The sequence below is a fragment of the Mesocricetus auratus genome, unplaced genomic scaffold (genome assembly GCF_017639785.1).
Source record: "Mesocricetus auratus isolate SY011 unplaced genomic scaffold, BCM_Maur_2.0 Super-Scaffold_100007, whole genome shotgun sequence".
Classification (NCBI taxonomy): domain Eukaryota; kingdom Metazoa; phylum Chordata; class Mammalia; order Rodentia; family Cricetidae; genus Mesocricetus; species Mesocricetus auratus.
Genome location: NW_024429191.1, coordinates 56,911,168 through 56,925,028, shown reverse-complemented (window position 1 = coordinate 56,925,028; position 13,861 = coordinate 56,911,168). Strand labels below are relative to the sequence as shown.

The window sequence follows — 13,861 nt, the reverse complement described above, 5'->3', positions numbered from 1 at the left end:
ATACCTGCAACTATCCATACACAAACACGTACATGTAGTTAAAATAAAGTACATACCTTAAAAAAGAAGAATGCCGGTGGATGGAAGAGAAGGTGCTCCAGGCAGGGGACAGCATGGGTGAAGGAGAAGAGTTGGGACGAGATGTCACGCTCTCACAGGCTTCAGCTTGATGACCTGAGTTTAAACTGAGGCTCAGAGACACAGTGTAGCTGTGGTGTGAAAATCAGAAAGGCTGGGCTTTGAGTTCTGTCTGACTTCAAAGCTCGTGCTCTTCCTCAGGACCTGTACATGTTCCGTGACAGAAATGAGATCGTGTGGGGACTCAGTTGACCTGAGTGTCTTAGTTAGGGTTTCTTCCTTCCTTCCTTCCTTCCTTCTTTTTTTTTTTTTTTTTTTTTTTTTTTGGTTTTTTGAGACAGGGTTTCTCTGTATTGTTTTGGAGCCTGTCCTGGAACTCACTCGGTAGACCAGGCTGGTCTCGAACTCACAGAGATCCACCTGTCTCTGCCTCCTGAGTGCTGGGATTAAAGGCGTGCGCCACCAACGTCTGGCTTCTTTCTTTCTTTCTTTCATTTGTTTTTGTTTTTCGAGACAGGGTTTCTCTGTGTAGTCTTGGAGCCTATCCTAGCACTCGCTCTGTAGACCAGGCTGGCCTCAAACTCACAGAGATCCACCTGCCTCTGTCTCCTGAGTGCTGGGATTAAAGGTGTGCACCACCAACACCCGGCTAGGGTTTCTTATTGATGTGAAGATACACCATGATCGTGACAACTCTTTTGTTTTTTTTAAAAACATTTTATTTATTTATTGTGTATACAGTCTTCTGACTGAATGCCAGCAGAGGGCACCAGATCTCATTCAAGGTGGTTGCTGGAAATTGAACTCAGGACCTCTGGAAGAACAGTCAGTGCTCTTAACTGCTGAGCCATCTCTCCAGCCCTGTCATGACAACTCTTATAAGGGAGAACATTTAATTGGGGTGGCTCACTTACAGTTCAGAGGTTTAATCCATTATCGTCAGGGCAGGAAGCAAGGCAGCATGTGGGCAGACAGGGCGCTGAAGAAGGAACTGAGGGTTCTTACATCTTGACCCACAGGCAACAGGAAGTGGTCTGTCTCACTGGGTGTAGCTTGAGCATAGGAGACCTCAAAGTTCTCCCCATAGTGCACACTCTCCAACAAAGCCACACCTACTCCCATTAGTGCCACTCCCTCTGGGCACCACACAGGGAGATAGTTGAGAGAACTTCACATCCAGTTTTATGTTGGTGGCTTAAAATCAGTCATGGTGAGAGTACTTACACCAAAGAAATCAGTAACCACTGGGTAGTGGTGGTACACACCTTTAATCCCAGCACTTGAAAAGCAGAGAGAGGCAGACAGATCTCAGTGAGTTCAAGGTCAGCCTGGTCTACAAAGCAAGTTCCAGGACAGCCAGGACTGTTACACAGAGAGACCCTGTGTAACAGGTTTTTAAAAAAATCAAACCTTGAAAGACAAAACAACAACAACAAAAATAGCAGTCATTACAAAGTGGGGCTTGGAAGTTTTTATTTGTGTGGTTGGTTAGTTGGGGCTTTTTCCCTATGGAGAGCTCATTATTACACATTCACTTGCTAGGTAAGAACTATAGAGCCAGGTTATAGAGTGTCTAAAGGAGAGAGAAGGGGCCTGAGAGCTGACTCAGCAGGTTAAGACACTGGCTGCCAAGCCTGACAATCTGAGTTCGAGTCCTGGCTCCTACATCTTTCTTTCCTTCTTTCTTTCTTTCTTTCTTTCTTTCTCTCAATTTCATTTATTTTTATTTCATGTGCATTGGTGTTTTTGCCTGCATGTATGTCTGTGTAAGGATGTCAGGTCCCCTGGAACTGGAGTTACAGACAGTAGTGAGCTGCCATGTGGGTACTGGGGATTGAACCTGGGTCCTCTGGATAAACATCCAGTGCTCTTAACCACTGAGCCATCTCCCTGGCCCCAGCAACTCTTATGAAAACATTTAATTGAAATGATAGCTTACAATTTCAGAGGTTTAGCCCATAATCATCATGGCAGAGAGCATGGTAGCTGGGAGCATGGCAGTGTGCCGGTAGACATGGTGCTGGAGAATTCTATATCTTGATCCAAAGGCAACAGGAAGTGGTCTGTCTCGCTGGGTGTGATTTGAGCATAGGAGACCTCAAAGCCCATCTCCAAAGTGACACTCTTCCTCCAACAAGGCCACTTCTCCTAACAGTGCCACTCCCCTTGGGGGCCATTCTCTTTCAAACCACCACACTGTCACTGAGCTACACCATGACTTTAACCTTTTATTGGTCAAGCTGTAAGTCTGGGCAGTGACCAATGGCACTGCCTTTGGTTCTGTGTAGTTCTGGGTAGAGCAAATATCTAAAAGTTCCTCCAACAAGTGGCAAAGCCAGGACTCACCCAGATGTTTAGCAGAGGCAGCAAGGCTTGGATGACACAGCCCTGGATGAACTTGGACTCTGAAGGCTTAGCCTGGAGTACCCCATAGGCTGCATGCTTGAGGGGCTTGAGAGGAAACACCTTCCACTCTTTGGCTCCCCTTGCAAGGTTCCAGGAGACCAGTCTATGTGAAAACTCCATCCAGTCTCTTCCCAGACTCCACCACTGAGTCTGGTGAGGGAGGAGCATCCAGGCGGGTGGCATGGCTTGCTCCTTGGATTTCATCCCAAAGACTCTGTCATCCTCTTTGGTTGTTTGCAGTGCCTAATTGTCTCTGGTTTTCATACTCCCTTCCCGGAAGCCACATTTAGTGGCTAATCAATATACAAACCCACAAGTGAACTGCACTTAAAAGAGTTCCATCCCTGATGGGACTTGAAAGGCAAAACCCATTTGGTAAGTGCTTACCAGATCTCTATTAACAGTGAATAATGCCCCCAGAACCGTCTGAGGGGCAGGCTTTGCACAGAAAGACCCCTTTAAAAACTTGTTTTTCCTTTTTAGAGATAGGGTATAGCTATGTATACCCCAGGCTAGCCCCAAGCTCACCCCTCCCGCCCTGCCTTAGCCTTCCCTTGTGCTAGAATTGGTCCTGAGCCACCACACCCCACTGCTCCTCAAATATTTTTTAAAGTGCTACACTCCTGCTCTAGTCACTCGCTGTGGAATGTTGCCATTATTCCACCCAATAATCCTGTAATATCATTAACTGTCATTAACCTTAGTCTACATATTAGAAAACAAACTTTGAAAGCCCATTATTATTGCCTTGGGTCACAGAATCTTTGCCTGAGACCCCACATAGTCCTTACTTTTTTCAAAGTTGTAACCAAATCCTGGACAAGAAGAAACTCCAGGAAGGGCCTATTGTGGCTCATGATGCAGGGGCAAGGAAGACGAGAGGCAAGATCACTCTTGTCAGCGGCAGGAGGCTGCTCACTGTCACCTTTGACTCAGGAAGCACAGGGGTGCCATTCAGATGGCTTTGACCTCAGCTCACGGAATGGTGCCAGCTACATTCAGGGCAGTTAATCTCCCCTTAGTCCCCCCCAACACCATAATAGATACACCCAATGGCATGGGTCTCACTGATGCCCTGGTGTTGGCAGTTTTTAGAAATGCATTGCTTTAGTGCGCGCATGAGGAAGTGGGGAACCCACAAGAGTCAGTGTCGTGTGTTGTCGTCTCCCCTCCCGTGAAGGGATGAACTCAGGTTGTCAGGCTCTGTGGCAAGCACCTTTACCTGCTGAACCATCTCTTGGCCCTCTGGGGCTTTTCTGTTTTGTTTTGTTTGTTGTTTCTCTGTGTTAACAGCTCTGGCTATTCTGGAACTCACTCTGTAGAACAGGCTGGCCTTGCACCCTCTGCAAATTTTTTTTAATCCAACAAAATCAACAATCAAAGTGAGCAATCAAAATGGACCTGGGTCTTTTTATTTCAGAATGCAGCCCCCCACATGTGTTACTTCATTCATTCATTCATTCATTCATTATCTGTCCAGTCAGTATCCAAGGAGGGCTGACTATGGGCAGAGCTTTGTCAAAGATGCTAAGAAGTATGGTTAATGAAAAAACAGGCATGATCCCCTGCCCTTAACCACCTTGTGGCATCACAGAGAAGGAAAATATGAAGTAAGTCACCCCTGAATTAGTTGAAGTTTGCCACAGAGCAGCAGAACCCACCGGGATCCGCATGGGCAAGCTGACTTGATCAGGGAGTGACCACAGATTCCTTGGGGAAGCACTGACTGAGCTCATTCCAAAGCCATGAGTGGATATAGATGAGCGAGCAAGGAACTGTGTTCTAGGCGGAGAGCACAGCGTGTGCAAAGGTCCTGTGCAGGGAGAGGAGATAGGAAAGGAAGGGGCCCAGGCTGGGAGGCCAGGGCAGGAGTGGATTGCAGATGTGGCTGTGGATGGCTACACAGGGCCACATTAAGGGTATAGAACTTTATTCTTAGAGCCATGTCAAGTCCAGAAGTGGGATGTCAGATTTTCCACACAGTGACCCCGGGGCTCACTGGCCAGCCAGCCTAGTCTGCTTGGTGAGTTCCAGGTCAGTGAGTGATCTCGTATAAATTAGGAGCGGTGGCATTTGTCTTTGTTTGCTGTCTGTTGCTGGGACAAAATATCATATACTCCAATGCAACTTGGGGAGGGAAGGGTTTACTTGGCTTACAAGTTAAAGTCCATTGTCAGGGGAAACCAAGGCAAGACCTGAGGCAGCGACCATGGAAGAATGCTGCCTACTGCCTGCATTCTTTTACCATCCAGGACTCCTTACCCAGGGGCGGCACTGTCTTCAGTGGTCTGGGCCTTCCCAAGTCAATCACTAGTCAAGAAAATGCCCTACAGACTTGTCTACAGCCAAGCTTAGTTGAAGTCCCTCTTCCCAAGTGACTCTAAGTTGTGTGAAGTTAACAAAAAACTAACTGGGGCCGGGCGTTGGTGGCACACGCCTTTAATCCCAGCACTCGGGAGGCAGAGACAGGCGGATCACTGTGAGTTCGAGACCAGCCTGGTCTACCAAGTGAGTTCCAGGACAGGCTCCAAGACAATAAGAGAAACCCTGTCTCGAAAAACCAAAAAAAAAAAACAAAAACAAAAACAAAAAAAAAACTAACTGGGACAATTGGCCTCTTGTCAGCTTTACACAGTAACACATCACTACTAAACCATAGCTTTTTTGTTTATCTCCAAGATCTCATTAATATCATTATCACAATACAAAGCAAATTCCAGCTTTTAAAATCCTAGTGCCTAAAAATTCAAAACTTAAGCCCAATCTCTTTGAAAACATCCAGTATCTCTTTAGAAGTCCAAAGTCTTTCAACTAAGGGCTCCTGTAAAATAAAATGCAAGTTAAACGTTTTTATTCTAAGAGGGAACCCGTCACAGCCGAATCAGAGCAAAACTAAAAACCCAACAGTGTAAATAGCTCAGTGTTCAACATCTTGGACTCATGATTTCTGGGCTCTACACACAATAGATGAGCAATGAACAAATCCATCTCCGCAGTGGTCTGAGGAAGAGAGGCAAGATGAGAGATGGGGTGGTAGAGCTTTGATACTTGCTGGACTCCACCTCCATGGTCTATGGACCACCCTGGAAGACCCCATTGCTGAGGGGATCTTGTGCAGGTTGTAGACATAGGCACAACTGAGGAAATTGTGGCTACTGGCACTGACTCATTCTGCAGCCCCTCCTGAAAAGTGAATATGCCTCAAAAGTCCTAAGCCCCATGCTGCATTTGGTCTTTATGATACCCAGCCCTCATCAGGAATTTTCTAGGCCACTTCCCCCAGCTGACCTCTGGCTAGGATCATTGCAATAGTAAAAAGACACCCAGAAGACTCCAGTAGTTTTAGGTGCTCTAAGCCTGCCTGTTCTAGGGTAAAGACTAAAGGTTTATAAAATACCGTGAAAGCTGAAAGAAGTCAGGGTATATTCCAGAACCAGTGTCTTGCCCCACACTCAGTCTCAAGCTAGGGATCCTCTCATGCATGGTGGCCCTACGGCCATTGGGTGGGATGAAGGTCTTGTGTCAATCAGATCTCCATCACATGACAAAACACCCAAGAAAGTCAACAGAAGAGTGAGGAATTGCAGTGGTGACACACATCTTTAATCCCAGCACTCAGGAGACAGGCAGAAGGGTTTCTGTGAGTTCGAGACCAGCCTGGTCTACAAAGCGAATTCCAGGACAGCCAGGACTGTTGCACAAAGAAACCTTGCTGGTCGGTGGTGGCACACGCCTTTAATCCCAGCACTCCGGAGGCAGAGGCAGGCGGATCTCTGTGGGTTCGAGGCCAACCTGGTCTACAGAGTGAGTTCTAGGACAGCCTCCAAAGCCACAAAGAAACCCTCTCTCGAAAAACAGGAAAAAAAAGAAAAGAAACCCTGTCTCAGGATAAAAAAAAGAAAGAAACAAAGAAAAGAAAGGAAGAAAAGAAAGAAAGAAGGAAAGAAAGAAAGAAAGGAAAGAGAGAAAAAGGAGAAAGATTTACGTTGGCCCATGGTTTCTGATTTTTTTTATTCATGGTCACTTGGCCCTGTAGCCTTGAGTCCTGCTGTGAAGCAGGACATTCAATGTGGCCAGGAGGCACAGAATGGGGGAGGGGCAGGGTCCTGCCATACCTTTCCAGGGAAGCCCCTCCTGCCCCCCATGACCTACTTCCTGAAGTATCTTCCACTTTCCAACAGCACTGTCTGCTGGGGACTGAGCATCCAAGACATGAGCTTTCACAGGGGTTATTCAAGATCAAACCATAACAGTTTGTTTCTCTTTCTTTTCCCAGGAGATTGTGACTGCTTTAAACTGTGGCAAGAACATTGTGCCCATCATTGATGGCTTCGAGTGGCCCGAGCCTCAGGCACTGCCTGAGGATATGCAAGCTGTACTTACCTTCAATGGCATCAAGTAAGCTGGAGCCCTAGGGAGTTAAGGAAGGAGCTGTGTGTGTGTGTGTGTGTGTGTGTGTGTGTGTGTGTGTGTGTGTGTGTGTGTGTGTGTACTCTCTGTATGTGTATATTGTGTATACACCATGTGTGTATGTATATATATTCTCTGTATGTGTATATTGCCTGTGTGTGTGTGTGTGTGTGTACTCTCTGTATGTGTATATTGTGTGTACACCATGTGTGTATGTATATATATTCTCTGTATGTGTATATTGCCTGTGTGTGTGTGTGTGTGTGTGTGTGTACTCTCTGTATGTGTATATTGTGTGTACACCATGTGTGTATGTATATATATTCTCTGTATGTGTATATTGCCTGTGTGTGTGTGTGTGTGTGTGTGTACTCTCTGTATGTGTATATTGTGTGTACACCATGTGTGTATGTATATATATTCTCTGTATGTGTATATTGCCTGTGTGTGTGTGTGTGTGTGTGTGTACAGCGCCCCCCCAAACCAAAAGCGCTGGCTCACAGCAGCCTCTGCCCACCCTCTGACCCATTTGGCCTCTGCATCCATAGATGGTCCCACGAGTACCAAGAAGCCACCATCGAGAAGATCACCCGCTTCCTGCAGGGCCGCCCCTCTCAGGACTCCTCTGCCGGTTCTGATACCAGTTTGGAGGGATCTGCACCGATGGGCCTGCCTTAACTTGTCCCCAGTTCCCATGTACTGCTGTGACTCCTGGTCCCATCATTTCCCCACCCTTAAAGGAATAGCTCCTCTAGAGCCGCCCTGGGCTGAGACAGACCAGACTTTTCTCAGGAAATGGCTTTCCCTGCTGCCACCCTGTGGCCCACCTCTAACCCAGAGATGCCAGGCATGGGGTTAGATGAGAGGACACTCCTCTGTCAGACCCTGCTTCAGGCTCCAACTCATATCCAGAGCCACGGCCCTGCTTAGTTATGGACACTCAAGCTAGGGGAAGGACATTCTCCCATCTCCTGCCCCGAGAGCAGCCAGCTGAAGTCGGATGAGGTTGGCAGACTCTGGCAGGAGTAAGGACAATGCCTAAGCCCTTTACCTGGGCCTAGGAGGCATCTAGGGTTGAAGATCCCCCAACGGCTGTCCACTCACACTGTGCCTGGCCCCTCCCTGGCTCACCTGGCTTCCTGCTGCCTCATGGCCTTGTCTGTAACTACCTGGCATCTCCTGCCAGATTTCTTTAGGCAGCCTCCTTTTCCGTGTCAGGAGTCAGGGTGCATCCGAGTCGGTCCTCTGCCTGGCTTTGCTGACCTTTCTGGTGCAGGGAGACCTTAAGAACCCACCCTAGCCCAAACTCCTGTGCTGTACCTAAGGCTCCTGCCTAGCGTGCTCCACCTGGCTTCCTCAGCTCCTCACCCACACAGGGCTTGTCACCCTCTTGCTCAGAAGAGAGCAGGGAAGCGCCAGCCCAATCGCTGAGCAGGACCTGCACCATGGGAAAGAGGCAGGACCTCCGCCGGCAAGGGGCAGTTTCTCCCACAGAAGTGTGTCCACATTCACTGTGAATCTTGTCAAAACACAGAGCAGGCCATGTGGGAAGCACCTGAGCTGCTGCTGTCTTCAGATTCCAAGTGAGCTAAGGCTCTCGCCAGCCCCTGCCATGTTCCAAATACCCCAACCCTGGTCCCTAACCCTCACAGCAGCCTCTTCCAGTCCTGTCACCTCAGTTTTACAGAGAAGAGTGGTTGAATGATGGACCCAGGTCCCCAAATAATTGGTGGCGGCCCCAGGATTCTGCCCTAGTTCCGGCACCCAGCACCAGTGTCCAGACCTGTTTTCCCGAGACTTTTCCTAGAGACTGTGGCCCAAGCTGGGTAGCGGCCTCTCCCTGGCCCCAAAGAACTGGGCTGTATGGGGTGGGTCCTAGCCAAAAGGCCAAGCCAGGGGCATACTGAAATAGCTGGGCAGGACTGTCCCATACCCCTTTCCACTGGACAAGAGGGCAAAATTGGCTCTCCCCACTCAGGTTCCTGCTTGGAGTCAGCTGGCACCATCCTGCTGCTGACTCCTGGGGGCAGTGGGGTAGCACCTCTTCAGGAGCTGGTCAGGGTACTTGCCCTCAGTCCCCACTGTCACAGAGCCAAAGGGTTCTCTCTCCAGGTTTAGGGACACCTCCCTTCTACTGTCCTTCCTGCCAAAGACCCCATCTTCCAAGGATCATGGCTAGCCTCTGGCTATGACTATCTGTAGTTCTGATCCCGTCACCAGTCCAACCCTACATCCTGTTCTGAGGTGAGGCAGATGGAATGGTGCCCTTGATGACAACATCAATGACAATATAGTGTATGAGTTCCCCTTGGGGAAATGTTGTCTATCTTCAGTCCACACTCTCCAGAGGTTCCCGTGGGCAGTACTCAAGAAGTTTCTGGGGTTTTTTTGTTTGCGACACGTCACTACTACCTCCCACTGTCTGGCCTTCTGTTGACCTGTCCCCTCCTGTCTTCTCCAGGACGGCCTTGTGTCCCAGCCAGGATCTTAGTGTCAAGCCTCTTCTAGCACGGCACTATGCTCTGTGGTAGCACACACCTCAGGCTGCAGGCAGAGCCAGCAGCTGGGCTGGGCCTTGACTTCTACCAAGCATGGCTGACCACAGTGACCTCAAGACAAGCTCATCAGTAACCCTTCAAGCTGCCCAGGCTTGTATGGTCTGTGAGTTCAGGGGTTTGTGCCTGGCTGGGCTATGTAGCTGCTGCTCCTAGGCTGGGGCTGAGTCAGGGTAGTGGGCACTGAACTGTTCAGGGACATTAAGAGGGTGACGATCGAGCCAGTTTGTTCATCCCTTTACTAGGCATCACATCCCAGGGTATATGAAGATGGAGGGATCCAGGGCATCCGGTCACTGTGCTCCCTAACGCATGCAGTTAGGTGTGGTCCTTGTAACCAGACAGTTTGGGCGGAGTGCTGACCCAATTTTCACTAGGTTTATTCAAGATCAAGGTGCCAGAGTGGAGCCTTTCCCGCCTCACAGCGGTAAGGTCAGGGAAGGCCATGTCTTGCTTTGTTCCAGTCTCCAGAGGGGCAGCGAGGCAGGGGTGTGGCAGCAGGATGGAGCCTGCTGCCTTTGTTTTCCCTGGGAGACTTCTGTTGCACCTACATGGTTTCCAGCCGGGAGACTGCCCTGCAGAGTAGGTGCAGATGCAGGGTCTAGCTCTCCCAGACAGTTTGAAGAATCACAAAGCTCCCACTGTGGGTCGGACTGGAGAGGGCTGCTCACAATAGGTCAGGCCTGCCTTTGAGCTCTAGGCCCAGGCCTTTCCAACCTCCATTCACTCACGGAAGCAGGGAGGATGGTCTCAGTGCATGGCCCTGCTCAGCAGCAAGTTTCGTGGGAGGACCAAATGGCAGCCAAAAGAGATCCCACAGGAAGGAGCCGCCAGAGCTTGGGCCTAAGTGTCTCCACTGCTCTGATGAGGACTCACAGCCTTTCACCCCTCAGCAGCTTAGACAGTTGGAGTTTGGAGGGACAAGCTGGGTTCCAACCCCACAGGCAACTTAAGAACTCCAGATGAGTGGTGCTGGTGTCTGACTGTGCCAAACAGGCCAAGAGCAAGAAGACAGAAAGACCCAAAGTCCAGTGACTCTTCAGTCTAACTCAAATGATTTACTGTGACAAATGACACGGCTGAGGTCAAGGGTGTGTAGGCTGAGTGGATAGGCTGCTGGGCGGTGGTGGCACATGCCTTTAATCCCAACACTCGGGAGGCAGAGACAGGAGGATCTCTGTGAGTTTGAGACCAGCCTGGTCTACAGGAGCTAGTTCCAGGACAGCCTCCAAAGTCACAGAGAAGCCCTGTCTTGAAAGACAAAACAAAACAAAAAGAATGCATAGACTGAGGTTAAGCGCTGACTCCCAGCCACAGACAGTGCTGCTCCCTCTGGGGCAATACTCCCCCTGGTATCATACCTATCATTAGGGGCGACTGGAGACCATCGGGGACCTAGTACCATGGGCTTAAAGGAGAGGTCAGGTCTCATGCTTCACTTGGTCCCTGACGTACCATCTCTGTCACTCTGGAGGCTTCTGAATGATGAATGGCTTAAAGGGCGAAGAAACCCTTGCCTCAGATGGCCCCCTGCAGCCTGCCCTGAGTGTGCCTGTCCTGGTTAGACTACAGATCCCATGCAGGGACTGGCTCAGTGGGAGAACAGGTGGTGTCCATAACTGGCTTGACAACCCTGTCAAAAGCGAGTACTGCCTTCAGAAGGCCGGCTGGTGTGGGTCCACTCTTGCTCATAGCCTCTGGCAGATCAGGAACTCTGAGGAAACTGCTGGAATTCAGGGTGTGGACTAGCCTTCTCCAGTACCCTGTGAGAGACCAGAGAGATGGTTCAGAATTGACATGGGGAGCCCACAAGCCCAGTCTGGAGAGGTGACATGGGACTGACTTGGGTGGGTGACTTGCGGGTGTCTCCCCTTAAGCCGAGAGGAGAACTCTTAAGACTTGGTTCAGTGGGTCAGTCTAGCTGGGGCTCAGCCACAAGTAGCCAAGTAAGCTCTCTTTCTATTAACACAGTTTGGCCGCTGTGATCCTGTCTGCCAACATGGGGATGGGGCAGGCTGAGGGGGCCTGATGGAAAGGACAGGACACAGCCTTGTCTAGTAATGTTAGGTTGACCCTGGCCACATGTCCTTCGACCTCACTCTGGATATAGGTCCTAAAAACACAGGCAGCCACCTGCATGGGGTAGGGTCAGTCCTGGATGACATACCTAAAGGACAAGGGTTCCAGGAGGGAAACTGCCATTTTTAGTTAGGAACAGGGGAAAGAGGAAGCCTCTAGGAAAGTTAAGATACCATGAAGAGCAAGCAAGGTCAGGGCCCTCTATTACCCAATCAGAATGGCCGGGATGAAGAGGAGGCCAGCTCCCAGGAGGAAGGGGAAACCCTTCATGAAATTCAGAGTGGCTGGGTAGAGTGAGTTGAAGATGCCGGAGGCCATCAACATGGCCAAGCTATTCACACAGGCCACCGCGGAAAAGAGAGCTCCTGTGAGGGAATAAATACCATGCTTCAGAGTTGGAAAAACCCAGGGTCAAATGAGGACAGTGCCACCTCATAGCTTCATGACCCGGGGCAAGCCATTTGGCCATCCTTACCTGTAAAGACTCAGTGAAATTATATATGGGAAGCACCTGGCAGAGGGGCTACTAAATACATAGCTGTTAACTGTTATTAAATTCACACAAAGGCCTGTGTGGTACCCTTACTTTCAAAGCATTATTACTTTATTTAATGTATATGGGTGCTTTGCCTGCATTCAGGCCTCTGTGCCACGGGCATGCCTGGTGCCCTTGGAAACAAGAGGGCGTCAGAATCTCTGGAACTGGAATTACAGATGGGTGTGAGTCACCGCCTGGTGCTGGGGCTCGAACCCAGGTCCTCTGGAAGAGCAGCTAGTGCTCTAAACTGCAGAGCCATCTCTGCAGCCCCAGTTTGGTTTGTTTTAAGAAATGTTCTCCCTATGTGGCTCAGGTGACCCTTACACTGCAATCCTCCTGCCTCAGCCTCAAGTGCTAGGATCACAAGGATTACTGCATTCATTCTTGTGCATGTGTGTCGATTGTGCCAGGCACGTGTGTGGAGGTCAGAGGACAACTTTCCTCCCATGTGGGTCCTAGATATGGAACTCGGATCGTCAGGCTCGGTGGCAAGTGCTTTTGCCTGCCAAGAGTCTGGCCAGTACTACCATGGTGATGTCTAGTGGAAGCTTGATGGGATTCCCCTCTTTGGAAGCATCATTTGATCCCAAGATCCAGCACTCACAGCTGTGTGCTCACTGAGGAGCTCATCTTTGTAGGCCGCTGCCCCTCCTTCTGTGGATGAAGGACAACAGCTATTGCATGGACTGCCAGTAATCTCAGAATGGAGAGTACCTATCACAGGCGACCTCCTAGAGGGGGCTGCATAATAAGGGGTGCTACTTTCCCTTGGGTACAGTGGGTACAGTGAAATGTGCTGGGTGAAAAAAGTCCACTGCCTGCATACATGGTGAAACACAACTGTAATCCCAGATCTCGGGAAACTGAGGAGGAGGGTTTTGAGTTCAAGGCCAGCTTGGGCTACTTAGCAAGACCTTGTTTCAAAATAAACAAAAACAAAAGTATATTGAATGAACAAATGAGGCATTTAGCAGACACCTGGGCCTGTGCCAGAACCTAGCTTTGTAACCCAGTTGTTGCAAATTGAGCAATAACCCAATATGAGCAGAAACTCAACTCTCAGACTACCAGGGTCTGCGAGTGTCCTGGGGAACAAAGGCCATGTGTAACGGATGAAGAAACAGGTCCAGTGTGTGTGTGTGTGTGTGTAGCCAGATGAAGGGCTGAAGCAGAAGCACTTGCTATGCTACCATGAGGACCAGAGTTCAGATGCTCTGTACCCACATAAAACCTAGGTAGGTGTGGTGGGCACCTGTAATCCCAGTGCTGGAGAGGTGGAGACAGGAAATCCACAAGTGGTTAGCTAGACTGCTCAAGTCAAAGACTCCATGTTCCTCAAGCCACTGAAGTCACATACATGTGAACACACATACATATGCATTCACGAATCCCCATTCCATTATTTACTGAGCAACCTAGAAGAACTCAATTTAACCCTCTAGGCCTCTGCTTCTTCATCTGACAACTGGGAACAACGAGGCCTCTGGGCCTGTATACTCTGACCCCAGCAAAGCAGGAAACACTGGTATCATCACACCCACTTTACAGATGGGAGAGAGGAGGTCTGAAGAGATAAACTCTGCTGTTACTCAGAAAGAACTTGATCATGCTTTACTGATAGCAACCTTAGTTCTGTGGTACAAACCCCACAGCATCGGTCTCTAGCCAGCTCTGAGCACAGTCTTGGCTACTTACTCCTCCAAGTGAGAGGGTAGAAGGCAGGCCATCCTTGACCAGAGCTGCCCATGCAGGCAACATCCGACATGAGGGACCAGGTACAGACTGACCCTGATAC

At 49.6% G+C, this 13,861-nt stretch overlaps 2 protein-coding genes across 3 annotated transcripts in view; one reads left to right on the top strand and one right to left on the bottom strand.

The window, feature by feature from the left end:
- Positions 1-12,113, top strand: part of Sarm1 (sterile alpha and TIR motif containing 1) — a 26,383-nt gene extending 14,270 nt beyond the window's left edge. The window contains exons 8-9 of the mRNA XM_005077007.4: positions 6,761-6,882; positions 7,443-12,113. Of these exons, the coding sequence (XP_005077064.1) occupies positions 6,761-6,882; positions 7,443-7,572 (252 nt within the window). The 3' untranslated portion in view covers positions 7,573-12,113. The remainder of the gene's footprint in view (positions 1-6,760; positions 6,883-7,442) is intronic.
- The window catches only part of Slc46a1 (solute carrier family 46 member 1), a 9,891-nt gene continuing 5,843 nt past the window's right edge, over positions 9,814-13,861 (bottom strand). For both annotated transcript variants that reach the window (XM_040749238.1, XM_040749239.1), the window contains 2 exons: positions 11,737-11,893; positions 9,814-11,212 (listed from right to left, as the gene is read on the bottom strand). In XM_040749238.1, the coding sequence (XP_040605172.1) occupies positions 11,155-11,212; positions 11,737-11,893 (215 nt within the window). In that variant the 3' untranslated portion in view covers positions 9,814-11,154. The remainder of the gene's footprint in view (positions 11,213-11,736; positions 11,894-13,861) is intronic.